General features: G+C 43.7%; 1 protein-coding gene across 1 annotated transcript in view; it reads left to right on the top strand.

The window, feature by feature from the left end:
• The window catches only part of OBSCN (obscurin, cytoskeletal calmodulin and titin-interacting RhoGEF), a 198702-nt gene that overhangs the window by 39120 nt on the left and 141568 nt on the right, over positions 1-18014 (top strand). The window contains exons 14-24 of the mRNA XM_064445166.1: positions 2972-3241; positions 4347-4622; positions 5717-5992; positions 7104-7379; positions 8195-8470; positions 9542-9808; positions 10304-10573; positions 10815-11078; positions 15725-15991; positions 16329-16441; positions 17182-17335. Coding sequence (XP_064301236.1) covers positions 2972-3241; positions 4347-4622; positions 5717-5992; positions 7104-7379; positions 8195-8470; positions 9542-9808; positions 10304-10573; positions 10815-11078; positions 15725-15991; positions 16329-16441; positions 17182-17335 — 2709 coding nt within the window. The remainder of the gene's footprint in view (positions 1-2971; positions 3242-4346; positions 4623-5716; positions 5993-7103; positions 7380-8194; positions 8471-9541; positions 9809-10303; positions 10574-10814; positions 11079-15724; positions 15992-16328; positions 16442-17181; positions 17336-18014) is intronic.

The raw sequence follows: 18014 nt of genomic DNA, 5'->3' as shown, positions 1-18014 counted from the left end.
CACTGTTTGAAAAAAGAGCTCTTCTTAGCTTCCTGTGGAAGGATCTTCTCATCTGGGACCAGGAGATCTTTATCCTCTGCTGGCTGCAACAAGGCACTGAAGTGTTCTCAGCAGTTGTTCGTGCTTGCAAGTTAGCCCAAAGGTCTGTCTCTGAGTGCAGAAAACTGTTGACAGCAATAACCACAGAATCAGAGCATGGCAGGGGTTGGAAGGGACCCCTGGAGCTCACCCCGTCCCACCCCTGCTGGAGCAGGCACCCCCAGAGCAGGGGCATAGGGCCGCGTCCAGGCGGGGGGTGAATGTCTCCAGGGAAGGGACCCCACAGCCTCTCTGGGCAGCCTGTGCCCCTGCTCTGGCACCTTCAGATGGAGGGTTGCATGAGGCTTTTGTATGAAAACCCAAAATTTTGCCTGCTTTTAGGGCTTTTGAGAAACAGTCATATTCATGAGAGAAAATCCCACAGCTTGGACACTGGGGTTTCACTTTTTTGGGAAATGGCACCAGCCTCTGCAGGCTGATATAGGGGGAACCTCACTATCACCAACTTTCTCTGCGTCTCACACCCTCTCTATAAATAGGGATAGGAAGAGTGTCCTACCTCATGGAAGTGTTTTTCATATTACAGGCTTTGAGGTACTTGGGTGTCACAGAAAGGCAGACAGGCATTTTGTCTTCAGGATGTAGATGAATGTTGCCCAAGCCCCTTGCTGCCAAAGAGAGACCGTTACTCAGATTTTACAAATGGGTAAATACAAGAAGAGAGAGCAGAGAATAGGCTCCCTCTTACCACTGAAAGATTTACCGGCCACTTTAAAGGCAGAAATAGTGGGACTCTTTTGGGTTCTTGTTCAAGACCGCCGAGGAAGTACGCTACAGCACCAGACTTGGAAAACTGATCTTATGACCCTCTGTGTTTTAACCCTAGACCACCTTTTTTTATACCTTGCTGTTGGTTAAAGATAAAACTGAGCAGGAGTGCCAGCTAGACTTTGTGTAAGAAGTAACATTCTCCTGAGGGAAATTCAAACCACTGAAATTTCTCACTGGAGAGTTGCCTAGGATGGAACATAACAGGTGAGCTTAGGAGTCCCTCGCTCAGTTAGCCTCCTTGTGTAACCTCCATTGCTTTGTACTGAAGGACAAAACATCTACCTAGAGTGAGGGTGAGAGCCAAAATGAACAAATAAGCCTGTAAGAGAACACCTTCTAGGAGCATTGTCTTGTTTTCTTCAGAAGTGTGATACAAAGAGCTCTGAAACATGAAACCCACCCTCTTTGCATCATGGCCCCACTTCTTCCCTTGTCTCTATATATTTCTGTTGCTAGAGGAGCCCTTGCTACGTGTCTTAACCTCTTTCATGAGCTTGGATCCAGCCTGACTTTTGGAAGATCTTGCTTTATTACTACAGTTCCTGACCCCAGAGACACAGCTTTTCAGCTGAGCTTTCTTTTTTTCCATTCCTTATTTGTTTCCATTTCCTTATTTCCTCCTTTAAAGGATTTTTAAAGGGTAGTTATATATATTTTTAGATGACCTTCCTGATCTTTTCCTTTCTGTACTTCTGATAGGTAAGGTATGGATTCTGAGCCACTGTAGTGTGAAAATACCAGGTCCCACACTGAGTCTTGAACAAATTGTTCATCTACTCTTCATGAAATAGTTCTCATAACTCATACAAGTTTGTAGTTCCAAATAAGTGTTTCAGACATATTCTTGTTAATTCCTCGATTTACTGTAGACTAGATCATCTTATCATCCCTACATCCGAGGTTATTTCCTATGCCCAGCTTCTAAAATTAAACCCTTGGAATTTACCAAAACCAAGCCTAAAATCAAATTACTGTTCTTAATTCAATGTCTGCTTGATTGGAAAATCTGACAGCTATTCCATCTGGAAATCCAAGATGCTACTGGCACAGCTCCAGTGGAGGCAGTCAAGATGATTAGGGGGCTGGAGCACACGTCATACGAGGAGAGACTGGGACAACTGGATTTGTTCAGTCTAGGAAAGAGAAGGCAAAGGGAGCTTTTATTGCAGCCTGCAACCATTTAATAGAAGGATATAGAGTCCACAGCTCCACATTCTTCTCAAAGATGCATGGTGATAGGAGGAGAGGCAAAGTATACAAGTTGGAACATGGGGAGTTCTGAAAAGATATTAGGAAAAACTTGCACCATGAGGGTGGCCAAGCTCTGGAATAGGAGCCTTGAGGTTGTGGGATCTCCATCGGTGGAGATATTCAGAACTCAGTGGGACATGGCCCTGAGTAACTCACTGTAATTTTATCTGCTGTGAAGGGGGAAGTCAGACTGGATGACCTCCAGAGATCACTCCTAACCTAAATTATTTTATGACTGATTTTGTGCTATTAGTAGCACTTGTTCTGTAGAATATATTTGGGAAGTGATGATGTTCCATAAGGACACAATTCCATATAAGTATTTATGAAGGTATTCCAGTTGTTATGCATCTATTTCATAACCCTTATTGGTTTTTTTCTGAAAATTACTTGGACCCAAATATGGGGACAGCGCTGGCAAATGAAGGACCCTGCGGGGAGTGCATCCTGTTTACTGGGGATATGCCGCCCGGCCTTTTCTACGAGTGAACAGAACTTGCCCTGCTACCCCAAGAGAGCCCATCCTGCTTAGCCTGCAGAGAGTAATCCTACAGAGTGTGTGCAGGAAAGCTGATGTGGGCCTAAAGATCAGGCATGGCAGTTCTTCTTGCTGCCCAAATGAGCAGCAGCCAGAAACTGTGCGGTCTGGAAGCAAGCTGTTCCTGCCAGTGCTTCCTCAAGCATTTGCCTAATTCTGACTCTGCTAACCTTTTAAAGTTTACAGCTGTTTTATTTACGTTATCTACCAGGTGGTGTCCCACTGAAAACCCAGTACCATATGATCTTGGATGCAAAGCTTTCATTTTCCTGGGATTTTTTTCTAGATTTGTGCTTCTTTTCAATCTTGCAGATGATGCGTTTGAAAACAAAGACAAAGTGCAAAAGGAGGTGAAGGCAGTGCTGAAGGAGAACACAACGCTGAGCTGCGAGGTGGCCCAGGAGAAGACCGATGTGAAATGGTACAAGGAGGGGAAACTGATCACCTCGAGCAAGAAGTTCAAGGTGGAGTCGGAGGGCAAATCGCGTCGCCTGGTGGTGGGTCAGGTGGAGAAGAAAGATGCTGGGGAGTACACCTGCGAGGCTGCTGGCCAGAAACTCACCTTCAAGATTGTTGTCACAGGTGAGTGAATTTGCTGTATTTCTGTTTTATATTCTGAAAAAAATTGAAGGAGAGAAAAGTTACATGGCTTTATATATTTCATCTCAGCAGGCAGTGATGGAGCCAATATTTAAATTCTGGTGTTTTACTCATGCAGTTGTGTTCAAACTATTAGATCTATCTCCCTTCTTTGGAAACTAAGAATCCAGTGGATTTCCATAGCCCAAGCCCAGGACAGGCTGATGATCATTGAGACTTTCCCTGGTAATCTGGTAGAGATGCACTGATAGCAAAATAAGAATTAAATAATTGCAGGAGAAAAAGCTGGGCAGAAGCTTTTGCTTGTGAATGCTCTTTCCTTAAATAAAAGTCTCTTTATTATGGAGGAAACCTTTTTATTATGGCTTCTGCCTACTAAAAGAAAATACCAGAACTGGTCTCAGAAGCTGTAGCTGAGGAAACCAGGTCTCTTTACCATGATATTAACACGAACAGGATTTAAACTTGACATCCCTCAGTTGGATCTTGATGACTTTAAAGCAAAATAAGGAGTTCATATATTAGTTTGCTTTTTGTTCTGGCATGGTGCAGTGTAAAGCAAATACCATGAGAGCTGTCTAATTTTCCGTCATTAGAGAAACATAGTTCTGGGATGACACATCTTTAGAACATTTGGGAAATAAAGATATAGATGCAGAAAAGGCTCACAAAATTTGCTTTCCAAGTCTAGCTTGGCTTTTTCTGACAAAGCAAATGGCAGCTCTTTGGTTGTTTGGACAATTGAACGCTTGTCCTCTTGCAGCAAGGAGACTTCTTACAAACCGCATATGTTGGTGCACTGCTGGTCATTGGGTTATGTGAACTTCTGCAGGTTTTGGAGGATTATAGTGCTGGAAATGCAGTGGAAATATGGGGGCATCTAAGTTGTCTTGGAACACCAATAAAAGAGTCCTTCAGAGGCATTTATTTAATTCAAATATTAACTTTTCAGTTGGTGGTGTTGGCAGGGAATGTAAATATGAAATCTGTTTCAGCACCACAATCCAAGGCATGATATGTGTATTTGGGAATGGGGATGTATGTGAAAGATTAATTTTCTAAAAATGTCCCTGTAACCTTAATCCAGAGGCAGAAGATGCTTTCATCAACAAGGAGAAGGTAAAGAAAGAGGTGAAAGCTGCACTATCAGAAAATGCCACGCTGAGCTGCGAGGTGGCCCAGGAGAAGACCGATGTGAAATGGTACAAGGAGGGGAAACTGATCACCTCGAGCAAGAAGTTCAAGGTGGAGTCAGAGGGCAAATCGCGTTGCCTGGTGGTGGGTCAGGTGGAGAAGAAAGATGCTGGGGAGTACACCTGCGAGGCTGCTGGCCAGAAACTCACCTTCAGGCTTGATGTCACAGGTGGGAGAAGATGCCTTGGCCCAACCTTTCAGTTTCTAGAATATTTAGAAAAAGTAATATTGTTATATATCTTCCATGTAAAACTTTATATAATCTGTAAGACAGGGAGCTGCATCCTTAAAAAGCTTTGGGAGCTACCCATCCGTGTAGGAACAGGGCCGTGAGAAGGAAAGTCCTGCTTGCACCTCTCCATCCCAACACGTTGGTGCCCCCAGACCAGCTGTGCAGCACAGCTGACTGTCAGTGCATTTCAGAGCAGGGTCATGGTGGAGAGGGGCAGGGAGCCTGCCCAACGCCTGCACTCTTTTTCTTTCTCTTGGAAGGGCCCGTTTCAGCCTGAGGGGGGCTCATGGCAGTAAGGCCTGATATATGTTAAGGTGTCTAAGGTGTCAGGCAAATGGCAGCTAGGGAAGGAAGGTGTCATGGAGACTCATTGCAGATGCATCCCCTGCTGTGGCTGTAGAGTGTTAGAATGGATTTGGCTTTCCTACTCACCCCCTACCTCCTGATCCTCTTGCAAGTGGGCTGACTAATGTGTCTTCTGGTGAACAAGAGAACTGCAACATTTGGATGTAAGGATGTAAGATGAGCTGACCTTTTCTTAAGGTCACATGAGAAGTAATAATACAGTCTTGAACATGCCAGTTCTGGTCTAGCACCCTTGTCGCTTAACAAAATGACCTAAGCAGCAGCAGAAACAGCTATTAAGAACCAAAGAAATCAATGATATGGGGCTGTGACACAGCACAGGACAGCTCCTGCCTCTAAAAATTTGTTACTTTGCACTGGGTTTCAATCAAAATTTATTGTACCTTGTGTGGACTCTGCCATTTAGTGCTCTTATGGACTATCCAGACAATCTTCTAGCTTACTGCCATCAATATACTAGTCTATGTGTGAACTGTGACAAAGCAACAAAAAGCTTTAAACGACCTCCCGCAAACCCCACCACAAAGCATTTTGCATGTTCTTCCAATAGCGTTGGGTGTCTAGTGTCAAGCCCCAGGCTTGGTTTCCCTTGTTACCTGTAAGCCATGATAAGGGAGTTGTGCAACATTATTTCTTGGAGACACTGAATTTTTCTTTCTTTTCAGAGCCAGAGGTTGTATTTACAAACAAGGACAAGGTGGAGAAGGAGGTGAGAGCTGCACTATCAGAAAACACCACGCTGAGCTGCGAGGTGGCCCAGGAGAAGACTGATGTGAAATGGTACAAGGAGGGGAAACTGATCACCTCGAGCAAGAAGTTCAAGGTGGAGTCAGAGGGCAAATCGCGTCGCCTGGTGGTGGGTCAGGTGGAGAAGAAAGATGCTGGGGAGTACACCTGCGAGGCTGCTGGCCAGAAACTCACCTTCAGGCTTGACGTCACAGGTAAGTCACACCTTGTCTGAATTACAGGAGAGGATAATGAAGTAATAAGTGTAACAACTATTACACTATGGCTCAGTTGCGATAGTCTGTGCTTTGCTGCAGCCTCTAGGGTTCACCTGATTTTCTATACCTGATTGCCTGGATTTGTAGAAATGTGAATATTTGGCTTTAGCGTGGCACAAAGGCCTGTCTTATTCTTTGTCTATATAATAATAGTTGCAGATATAAATATAATAAAAGTAATAATCAAAATATCATTCAGATCTCTTCCATTCCTGGGATCCTGAAGGATGATTCTTGTGCATTGAACCTTTTAAAAGGAAAAATCTATTCAAAAATTTTCTACCTGTTAGACTTCCAATCCTTTTTTTTAAAAATGAGAGGCAGGAATACGTTCTGTCGTTTGCTATTTCAGTAGCGGCACGCCTCAAGATGGGTTGAAAACTCAGCACTTGTTCTGAATTTGGGCTGTTGTGTATTTGAGTTCTCAGCCTTCTGAGGTGCCTTACTACTTCTGCCAGGTTCTAAAAGTCCCTTTTTTCATGAAAGATTCCCAGCAATTGGTCTTTTGGAACAGGATTCACAAGGTGCCCAAACTGCTCTAATCATGGGTTGCTGAAGGGAATATTGATGTTGCAACAATCTTGCTTACCTTGCCAGCCATGATCCTGACCCACCTGAGCACCACAGGGAGATCATATTTCCTTTGTCCCTCTGACAGTCACATTTGTGACAGTGGAAGAGACCATGAAGAGTCTGTTCCAGAAGTCCATAGTGCCATATTTGTGTCCTAGGTCTTAAGTAAAAGGAATTTGGGAGCTTTTGGTGATATGCAGGACAGATGTTCTTTGGGAATGTTTGAATTAAATATTTTTTGCATGGTGGCTTACAATCGTAGGATTCATGTCAAGACCCCTTTCCATTCCTAGGCTCTTACTTCCCTATTTTCCACAAGACAATTTGGTCACATAGAAGGGTAGATATTGCCCAGTGAAGGCAATTGTTTTGGCAAGTGACAACCTAAGTGTTTTCCAAACCTGTGCACAGAAATCTGTAAGATTGATCTCATTTTAATCCCTCAATCAATATTTTCTTCCTTTTCTACACTCAGAGCCAAAACCTGCATTTATAAACCAGGAAAAGGTCCAGAAGGAGCTGAAAGCTGTCCTGACAGAAAGTGCCACCCTCAGCTGTGAGGTAGCACAGGATGCAGCCGAAGTGAAATGGTACAAGGATGGAAGACTGCTCATTTCCTCTAGAAAATTCAAAATAGAAACTGTGGGCAAAACCCGGCGCCTGGTTATAGAGCAGTTGGAAAAGAAAGATTCTGGAGAATACATCTGTGAGTCTGCAGGCCAGAAGCTGACCTTCAAGTTGGAACTAACTGGTGAGGACTCACCTAAGCACCTCTCTTGTGTGGCTTAGAGGAACACTGGATAATCCCCACCCGGTGGCCACGGTGCAGCCACCATTTTCCCTGGAGCAACACTGGTGAACCACATCACATATTAATTTGACCTTTTTAATCTAGCAGTGTGGAGGTGGGAAATCTGGCTGAAGAACTTTTTTTGGCTATGGAAATGTTATATGGGTTTTTGCTTAGGTTCTCCTTCACTCACCCCATTGCCCAACCTTTTTAAGGGGTGGGGAGCTGAAAGTATTAGTGTGAAGTTTTCAAGAGCAGAAATAGAGCGATGGGAAAGGTGACTAAGAAAATCTGGTGTGCTACTGTGTGGGCCCAAAACCTGCCCAGTTTTGTGGCAAAGCATTGTAAAAGACAGAGAAGCAGCCAAGAGAAAGGGAATAGAGCAACCAGAAAAGAAAATAGGCCATAAAATCAGGTTTAGCATATTAATATTTCTCCTTAATTAGATCTAAAATCCTAAAAACGGGAGAGGAAATAGTTATACAGGCCATTTTCCTTCTAAGAAACAAACTTTTTGTGGGCAGCAGACAAAATGTGTATTTGCATTTCCTTTCCTTTCCTTCTCTTCTAAGCAGAAGCTCTGGGTTTCCTGACAGATTGTTTTATTACTTCCCACTCAAGAAAAGATTAAACCAGCCATAAATATTCAGCCATATTCCCTAGGTTATCACAGATTGTGGATGAGCTGGTATTGTGAGTCATGAAGAGAGAGTAATAGAAAATTGTGGTGTTCATGATTTAAGTTGTTAGTTTTCCTGTTTTAATGTCTTTCCTAGAACCAGAGGCTAAATTTGAAAATAAAGTTGTCCAGAAAGAGCCTCTCATTGTTCAAGAACATGAAAGCATCACACTGACTACTTCAGTAACACCTGAAACTGCTGCAGTAAAGTGGCTCAAGGATGGAACAGAAATCAAAGCGAGCAAGAAATATGAGATCAAGAGTGAGGGGGCGTCCAGGACCCTGACGGTGAACCTGGCTGAGAGCACAGACACTGCTGTGTACACTTGCCAGACAAAGAGCGACAAGCAGGAATTCAAAGTTCAGGTGAAAGGTGAGCAGAGAGCAGCGTACAGGTAATGTCCCAACCCAACAGCTACGTTACCCTCATGGTAGGATGGAGGTGAAGTCCAAATCTCTCTAAAACTGTTCCAGCCTCAAGGCTTGAATTGTTGCGGCTGCTGTGGCTGACCCACCATGGGCCAGCAATGTTCTCCTGCTTCCAAATACCCAATTTTTGTCCTTTGCTGGCCACTCAGGGGAACAAGGAGGCCTACAATGGGTGCTTTTCTGGATGGGTGTCTGCTCCCCACTCTCATCACGTTGTTTCTGCCTCCTCCTAACCCCAGTAGCTGGGGCTCGGCAGAGCTTTAGCTCTTCCCCAGTCTGCTCACCAGCATGACAAAGCTGATGAGGATATAGAGGGATGTTGTGTGAGGAGATTTGTGAGATTGTATCCTCCTCTGTTCCTGGAATGGTGCACCTGGGACTCTGTTCCCTAGTCAAGGCTAAGGCTATAGATTGAAAGAAGGATGGTCCACAGATGGACATGAGAAGTGCGATGTCCTAGAGCAAAGGCCTGCTCCTTTCTCTTCAGACATTCACACTGAGATGTCTGCAGCTGAGATGCACCCCCCCAGCTCCCTTTGGAGTCACTGCGGAGGGGTGGTTGCTAATAGGCCATGATACATCCGACCTATTGAAATGTCTCCTTCAGGATGAAAGAAATCAGACCCTGGATTTCTCTGACTCCATTGGCTGTGTCTCCAGTGACAGTAGAGACAAAGGTGGCCGGAGCTTGTGCATCCATATGGATTTTTACATTTAGTCAGGCAAATCAGGCTCTGGTGTAAAAACACCACATGGTCTCATTGGGTATGAAATTAGAAAGAAAGGCAGGCAAACCCAGTCAGTTTAAAGACACTGTTCTTGCTTTACAAAATGGTAATGATATTAAAAGTCCATGTCAAAGGACTCTCCTTAAATTTCCACCTTTCTGGTTTGTTTCTCTCTACCCTGATCCCCAAATCTGTTGGGGTTTTGTTTTTGTTTTTCTTTTAAAGTTTGTTAGAGCAGGTTTCTTATCTTTTAATTTCTCATCATTTTTCCTTCTTCTGCATCTCAGAAATCCCAGTGAAGTTTGCCAAAAAACTTGAAGCCGTTAATGCTGAGATTGGAGGCAGCGTCTCTTTGACCTGCGATGTGAGCCATGCCAAAGGGAAGGTGGTGTGGCGCAGGAATGGTGTTCAGATCAAGCCCAGCAAGCGTTTCCAGATTCATGAGGAGGGGGTCAAGCGAACCCTGACAATTACAGGGATCCGGGCTGAGGATGAGGGAGAGTACTCCTGCGAGTCCAGAGATGACAAGAGCAGCATTACCATCACCCCCAAAGGTATGTCTCTAGAACTGCATGGTGACAATGTGGAGGGATCCCTGGGGTTTGTCCTCAGCCATTATAACTCTGCAAAGCTGAGTTTGTTCATGTGTTTGTGCTGTCTCCTGTGTTGACAGCAAATTACAACACTCCACTTCCTCTCTCAATGTCAGTGGAACCTCTATTTGTGGAGAATATAACGATTTTGAGACCTGTTGAGCTCAGGTCTCTTAATATCTGGGCAAACTGACCTTCATGTTGCATCTGAGGCTGGAATTAAGTATCCCAAATCTAAGATAGGAATTTTCCCCCCTCTTTGTTTGCCTCTCTCCTACCATCATTCTACACAAAACATTCAGATATGGGAAACATAATAACCCATTATTGTGACCACTTACTGTAAGTAATAAAAATTGATGTTTCCGATAAATTCATCAAAGCTTATAGGTCTTTGAAGGTGTTTATGTCACGTCTCAAAGATATGCTCCTAAATGTTCTATTCTTATCCATCAGCTCCCAGAGTGGTGAAATTTGTTACGAGTCTCAACAACGTGGTCTCTGAGGAAGGAAAAGAGGCTGTTTTCAAGTGCACCGTCTCTCCCAGTGATGCTGTGGTCACTTGGCTCAGGAATGGTGTCAAGATTGAAGCCAGCAAGAAGTATGTGATCTCTCAGAAGGACACCAACCACAGCCTCACCATCACTGACCTGACGCTGGAAGATGCAGCTGAAATCTCTGTCAATGCTGAAGGTGTAGAAAGTACAGCCAATCTCAGAGTCCGAGGTAGGAGACGATAATGTCCCTTTGACAGGCTTTCATTGATGCTATGACCTATGCTGTTTTATGTGGCCTTACCTCTGACTGATTATGTTAGCAGTAGGGAAATTCTGCTTTCTCATCATTAAATACCCAGAAATGCCCAGAATGCATTGGGACTGGAGATACACGAGCCACTATTTTAATTCTCTCCGAAAGCTTGTTTTCTGGATCCTCTACATTCTTACTAATATTTCTCCTTTGGCAGAGGCCTCAATCTCATTCAAGAAGAAACTGGAGCCCAGAACAGTTGAAGAGAGGGACACAGTGACCTTGGAGGTAGAGCTGACCAAGCCTGCAGTGGTGAAGTGGATGAGGAACAGCATCATACTGAAGCCCAGTGAAAAAGTAGAGATCAAAGCCGAGGGAACAAAGCACACCTTGGTGGTTAAGGACATCACCTTTGCAGACAGGGGCTTCTACTGCTGTGAGAGTCCTGATGACAAGACCCAAGCCAAGATCAATGTGGAAAGTAAGTTGAATGATCTCCAGTCCTATAAATATCCTGGGGAGGGTTTGAAGGTGAATTCTGGTCTCTTCCATTATCATAACGGCCACAGCCACCCCCACTTGACATGGGGACATGGGGACACAACTGGGCTTGGCGACCAGTCAGATGACTGAGAGGAGGTGGAAGCAAGAGCAGTAAACAGAGAGCAGCTGGCTGATTCTTGTTGCCTCCATCTCATCCCACCAGCTTTCTGTCATGCTGATGACCATTAAGCTTCTTAGCTGATTCTTCTCCTTCCTCTGAGATTTCTCACTCTGGTACACTCTGTTTTTTCCTTTGTATGGCTTTTAGTAAACCATTCCCTCTTCAGCTCCCCATTGCCCTAATTCTTCTCTGCAAACCACCTCTCTTTCTGTCTCTTTATATTCAGTCAGGGTTCAAAATACTACAAAAGCAACTCTATCTGAAGGTGCTGCCCTTTCAAGTAAGTTAATGGTGTCTCAGCTGTACCCCTGTACTTCTGTCCTTTTTCCTCCATCCTTTTGTCACGATTGTTACAGGATAGATGAAGAGAGGATTTAAGCACTTAAGGACTATCTAATTTTGTCTGTAAAGTCCCTGCCACCAATTGGTGCTGTGTAGATCATAAACAATAGGTAAGGAAAGCCTTGATAACAGATTTCAAGTACATAAAAGGCTGTTACGAAGTGGAAGGAAACAATCTGTTCTCCATGTGGAAATAATAAGAAATAATGGACTTCAACTGCAATAAGAAAGATCCAGGTTATAAAAGAAAAAAGCTTTTTAATGGTTGGATGACTGAATAGGTTGTCTGGAGAGGTTTTAGAGCCTTCATCATGGGTTTAAGAAAAGGTTAGTGAAATATCTGTCTGGGATGACATAAAGAGCTGAGTTTGTCCTAGAGCAGGAGAGAAGGGCTAGATGATTTTTCTAGGTCTTTCCAGCCTTATAATATTGTGGTCTTCTGATGGTATCAAAGAAATAAAAAAATTGATGACAGATTGTCTCATACAGAGCAGGGTTTGTCAAATCACTTTCATGCAGTGCTAGGGCAGCTTCACCTTCCTGGCTGACAGTTGTCAAACCCCCACTGCTGTAGCATCCTGATATGGAGCCGTTATCGCTTCTGTTGTTCGTTGCTTATCTTTTTTTTCCAAACTGAGTAACTCTAGGAAAAAAAACAGACATTACCAGTGAGTAGCAGCTGGTAGATTAGGCTCGGATTCATGCAGCCTAAATCAAACACATCACTTTCAGCCTCTTCTGTAGTCAACAGAGAGAAAAAAAAGGCCTCCAGAGAGTGTTTTAAGTCTTAGAAGCACTGAATTACCTTCTGGAGTGCTTTTTTGAATATTCAAGGAACTGTGGGTGGCTATGATCCTGACTTAGAACTAGATCCACATTTACTGTCTCAGTTAAATGGGGTGAATTGGGTCCATGGAAGATAAAGAAATATAGCACTTCTGTGGTCACAATGTCTTGAAGGATTCACTACAGTATGGGGCAGTTTGCCACTCCGTCCTCTTTCAGTTTTTGCATATCAAGGAATTGTTTTTTCAGACTCTGGGAGATACTCAGTTTCCTTCCAGCAAGGTGTTTCAGCAGTTGGTTGTAGATTCAGTTATACCTGCTTTTAGGCACTGGCTGTTGCTATAGACAAGTAGTAAAAACAAAAAATGATGGAATAGTGTTTATATAGGAAGTAAGTGGGTGGTCCTGATAGCTGCCAACAGTGTTTTGTGCAAGGTGAATCATGCAAGCATGAATGTGTATCTGTCTCTGGTGTATAAACTTCCTGTTCTGATGGAGAGAGAGGATTTGGGGTTGTGCTTCCCAGACACCCAGCTGCATTCTCATCGCTTACACTTAGTGTCACTGTAAAAAGTACCTCCTTTGTTGATGAACTGAGATAGTTTCATGCAGTGATGGAAACTCAGCGTAACCTGAGAGTGACCATGGTAAAAAAGAGGAATAGGCTCACTGAAGCAGGGAATTCTTTTCGCATATGATCATCCAAGCCTTAGGTATGAGATGCAGGAGGAAAGGGGCCATATACAAGAATATCACTAGACTATATGTATTCTGTATCCAAGTCTTCCAGCTGAGATGGCACCGAGCTCTCACACTGCTTTACACCAGAATTAAGACTCTGAAAGTTGAAGTCTAAAATTATGCTCCATTTTTTTGGCATTTAAGCAAACGGCCTCTTTTCAGTAGAATGTGTAAGAGCTTGCACTGAGGTCAGCAGAAGTTCTTTAAATTCTCACAGTCTGGGGAATTGAGCTGCTACTATTTGGTGCTCAGCTTTAGGTTAAGAAGCCTGATTTTAGAGGACATTTATTTAAAAAACACAAAGCTGGACTGATACTGTTTTGTTTGAGATTGCTTTCAGAGCAAGGTAAATAAGGAATAGCTATGTGAAAATCTCTTAATCTACTCCATTATAAAAGTTGCTTCATGAAAAAAGAAGCATCTGTTCTGATCTTAAGAGGCCAGGAGATCCTAAAAACAGCTGAGCTGCCCAAACCAGTAACATATCTGGCTGAATATCTGTGTTCAGTTGTGACCAGGAGGAGATGTTTGTGGAAGACTTAAGTCAGTCATGGGTAACATGGTTCTTCCTCTGATACACTGCTATTTTTTTAGAAGGGAAAAGCATAATTAGGTCAATTAATTATAGCAGAAATTATACTGGGAACATGAGTACGAAATTTCAAATCTCTGGACACAAAATATTGTCTATTAAAACAAATCCTGTAAAAGTTCTATCATTCCCCAACTGCTGCTGCTTTATGACAAGACCTTTGAAAAGTGATATTTTTTTTCCAGTCCTATGTACCCCACCAGGTGCGGATATATCCAGGGGCCACTTACTAATTTAGAAACGGTTATGCTATCTAGTTAATGCTTTTGCAAGTCCCTTTCACTATCCCCATGGAATAACTTCAGCTTGATCCCCAGTCCATTCACCGTTTGAGGGGCTGGAGTATCTATTAACCTAGGGGAAAGGTTAGACAGTAGCAGGTACATTGCGTTCAGCTTAGAGAATAAGGTACCCCAGGGGACAGGGCTGCAAAAATCAGTTCAGAAACTGGGGAATGATGCAACTTATAGTGAGCAAAGCTAGGAAAGCTGGTGTCTTTGGGAAGCAAAGAATAAGCTACTGGAAATTTCTGTACTTCCCTCATTTGCCTGGTTCAACACATGTCCTTGGGGAAAATTTGTGTTTATGTGGTTGTGACCTTGGAGAAGACCTTGAGAGAGAAATCAGTGTGGTTTCCTTGAGAGAAGAGTTAGACAGGATCGTGTAAAGGAGGATGTGTATGTTGCTCTGTAAACCTGCTGTGAGGTGTATCAGCAACGGAGGGGACAGGAAAGGTGTAAGGAGCTGGCATTGCATGGAGTCCACCACCACCCTCCTACGGAGAGCAGTACTGTGCTTCTACCCTAGGGTCATAGGCTACTCATATCACCTACGTGGGACCTTTTCTGAGAAACAGTTTGTTCCCTGTTGTCCCCCATGTGGCATAGGGGCAGATGCCATCAGGAGATGTTTGAGCCTCAGAGAGGCCATGGTGTCCTCAACCCAGGAGCCAGGTCCAGACCGTGACCACCAAAAAGATCCCTTGGACCACTCCTAGTCAGGTTTGCATTTGGATCCTGTCTGAATGGGGATTGTCTCTGCTAAACATGCACTAAGAAGGCTGAAATATTCCCAGGAGACCCAGAGGGAGTTGAAGGTTTTTGTGAGCAATTCGTGGCTTTGCAGAGGAGTGGGTTTTGGTTTTGGTGTTTTTCTTTTGTTTTTGTGGTGTTTTTTTTTTTTTTTTTTTTAAATTAGGAACTTAATTTCTTTCAAGGCTGAGACAAGTTTAAACACTAAATCCATTTTACTGGGTGATAGAGTACTGGTGTTACTGATGTCTGGTAGTGGGAATGGGTAATACCTACCCAAACCATGGATGCTTTGCCCCCCAAGCTGTGAGGTGTTGGCGCACTTCACGCTGTGTCATGGACTATTTTTCTCCTTTTACTAAAAGCTTTTTCCTCTCCCTGCTACTTCCCTCCCTCCCTTGTTTTATCCTAGTTGAACAGCTGCACAATATTGCTTATTCCTTTATGATCTATTAATCTCTAGTGATCATCTTTCTCTTGAATCATGCTTGAACAATAAGCATTTACAGCAGCATCTCTCTTGCTGTACGGCACCGGGTGCCTGGACCCAGTCTAAATAACAACAGTGTTATCTTCTTCTAGAGTGTTTCTTCCTGATGGATGTCAGTGACCACCTCACCCAGCACAGGAATAGCTCTACTTCTGTATATGTGCGTGACATCAAAGCTTATTTCTGGCATAGACAGCAGGTGTGGTGGACCTTGATAGAAAAAGGGCCAGTTTGCCCTTTTCTCCAATGTTTGGCTGACTTGTTTGTTTCAGCTGAAAGCATCTATTTTAAGAACAGCAGCCGTGCTAGCAGTATGGTCATGAACCATTTTCATTTCCTGCAAAGGTGGTTGTTTAATTGGCAGATACCAACTAATTGGCACGTACCTGCATGAAGAATAGGGAAATAATCTATTTTGGAAGTCCTCAGGCTGTTTCACAACTGTCAATGTGAGATATCCAGCTTGTCCTTGTTTTTTCAGTGAGACAGATCAAGTTGGTGAAAGGTCTTCAGTCCCTAGAAGTCTTTGAGAATGGGACTGTCACCTTCGAGGTGGAGGTGTCGCATGAGGATGTGGAAGGGATCTGGCAGAAGGATGGCGTTCGGCTGAAGCCTTCACCCAATATCAGTACTGGTGTCCTGGGGAAGAAACATACACTGACTCTTTCTTCAGTGACTCTTGAAGATGCAGGACTCATCTCCTTCAAAGCAGATGGCATTCATTCATCAGGGAGGCTCACCGTAACAGGTACACTGACCCTAAAGTCTCAGGCCCTGGTTGGTGTGGGAAGTGGTTGTCTTTTGAGCCAGAGAGCGAGCTTTTAAGACAGCAACAAGCTTTCTTTGTAACTGCAAGGGATGTTAAGCACTGGACCATCATCAGTAACATACCCTTCTAATGTCAGCAGGATTATTGTAACATCGTTGTCCACAGAACAACTCATGATAACGTACCCAAAACAATAGGATTTTGTTGTCACAAGTTTTGTTAGACATGGAAGCTAGGCTCTGCCTGTCCATTATTCCTTGTGCTGGATGGTCCTGGAGACCTAAATCCCACTAACTGGACTTTCTCTTTTTTGCAGAATTGCCTGTGAGGATCAGCAAACCTTTGGTAGATGTCAGTGTGACTCAGAAGGACAAGGTCACATTTGAGTGTGAGCTGTCCAGGCCCAACGTGGTTGTTAAATGGTTCAAGGTACAGAATTTGATGGATAGTGGTATTTTAATTTCTGGCTTCTCTGGAAGGGAATGAGAGCCTTTAATTTCACTTGCACGAGAAGTGAGTCTGAGCCTTTGCTATACAGCTTTTAGTATTGTGCTCTTTTCCTTATGTTCTTTTACTTACCCAGTTCATTTCTGTCTGTGTCATTTATTTACTGGTGCATTTATTAGGTAAACTTCTCTTGAGTTTATAGTGATCTCCTGCGCTGTAGTTCCACAGAATGTGATCTCTGCCATTGATAGCAGTGCAGTCTTGTGCTTTACTTCCTGCCTAGCAATTCTCACCCAGGAGTTATAGTCTTACTGGGAACTGATTTAAGACAAAGCCTCAAGTCCCTTTCACCTGTCAATCATTTTGGAGATCAGTTCAGGCATTTCATGAACCTTCATTGAGGCTCAGCAGATACTTCCCTTAAATGGGGATAACAGTATTTCTTAAAGGTGATGTCTGCAGGGGCCTGATGCCAACCCTGTACAGTGCCGTAAGCCTTCAGATAGGTGCCTTAGGTCAACCAAAAGTTGCTGCATGTTCTTCAGCCATTCCTACTTCTGGAAAACTTTGCACTGTGCTTAAGTTTCAACATGTGTTCTGGTAAGCACAGCTCCATCAATTCCAGTGAGAGGGGTGAATCAGTCACAGATCTGAATGTTTGTTTCTCTTGGTGCAGATGTGGAAGAGTTGATGGTGATCTTGTTTGGCCTTTTCCCTTCTAGGATGGGAAGGAGCTCCAGCAAACTAAAAAAGTGGGGATTATTTCCCAGGGAAATAAGAGAAGCCTCATTATTCACAAGTGTGAATATGAAGACCAGGGAACCTATACGTGTGAAGCAGCTGAAGACAAGACATCGGCTACCCTAAAGGTTCATGGTATGTTTGGCTGAAGTAGGAAATTACATCTACTGCAGTATTTTTGATGACACAGCAAGAAATGTTTCGTGTATTTCACCATTACTCATTTTGGATAGCTTTCTCTTCCTAGTGAGAAAGTGCTGGCAGAGCTGACCTGTGCTTGCTCTATCCTTAGAGGAGTATTTTTGGAAGAGGTGCTAACCTAGTTTTCCATTTATCATAAGCGATTTCTCTTCTCTGGAATTTGAATGGTGTTTCCAGATTGACAAGTTAGCAAATACCGGGCAGCCTGGCACAAAGCAGGGATTCGATGGCTGGTGTGCACATGGTTTGGTTTAGTGTCTGCCATTGTCACGGGGGGACTTTGGCTGAATAGGGACTGGACAAGCCCTGGGTATCATCTCAAGATGTGCCCTACTTCTTAAGTTGTAAATGCTAAAGAAAGTGTCAGGATTTCTGACTCCGTCTCCCCTTTATGCTCAAGACAGATTTTCCCTCTGTGTGTTGCACTTTGCAACTGGTCAAGCACCAGATGTGTTTTGTCACCAGGCTCTGAAGCAGCAGAGATAAGCTAGCGCTGAAGGCCATTTACTGAACGGCCAGGTCTGCTGTGCCCTGGCAGATATTATTTTCCAGAGGGGCATCTGAACAGACAGAACAGCTCTTTCTTATTGCTTACTAGATGCTGTCCTCATGT

The sequence above is a fragment of the Phalacrocorax carbo genome, chromosome 2 (assembly GCF_963921805.1).
Source record: "Phalacrocorax carbo chromosome 2, bPhaCar2.1, whole genome shotgun sequence".
NCBI classification, from domain to species: domain Eukaryota; kingdom Metazoa; phylum Chordata; class Aves; order Suliformes; family Phalacrocoracidae; genus Phalacrocorax; species Phalacrocorax carbo.
This window is presented reverse-complemented; position numbering and strand designations above follow the sequence as displayed.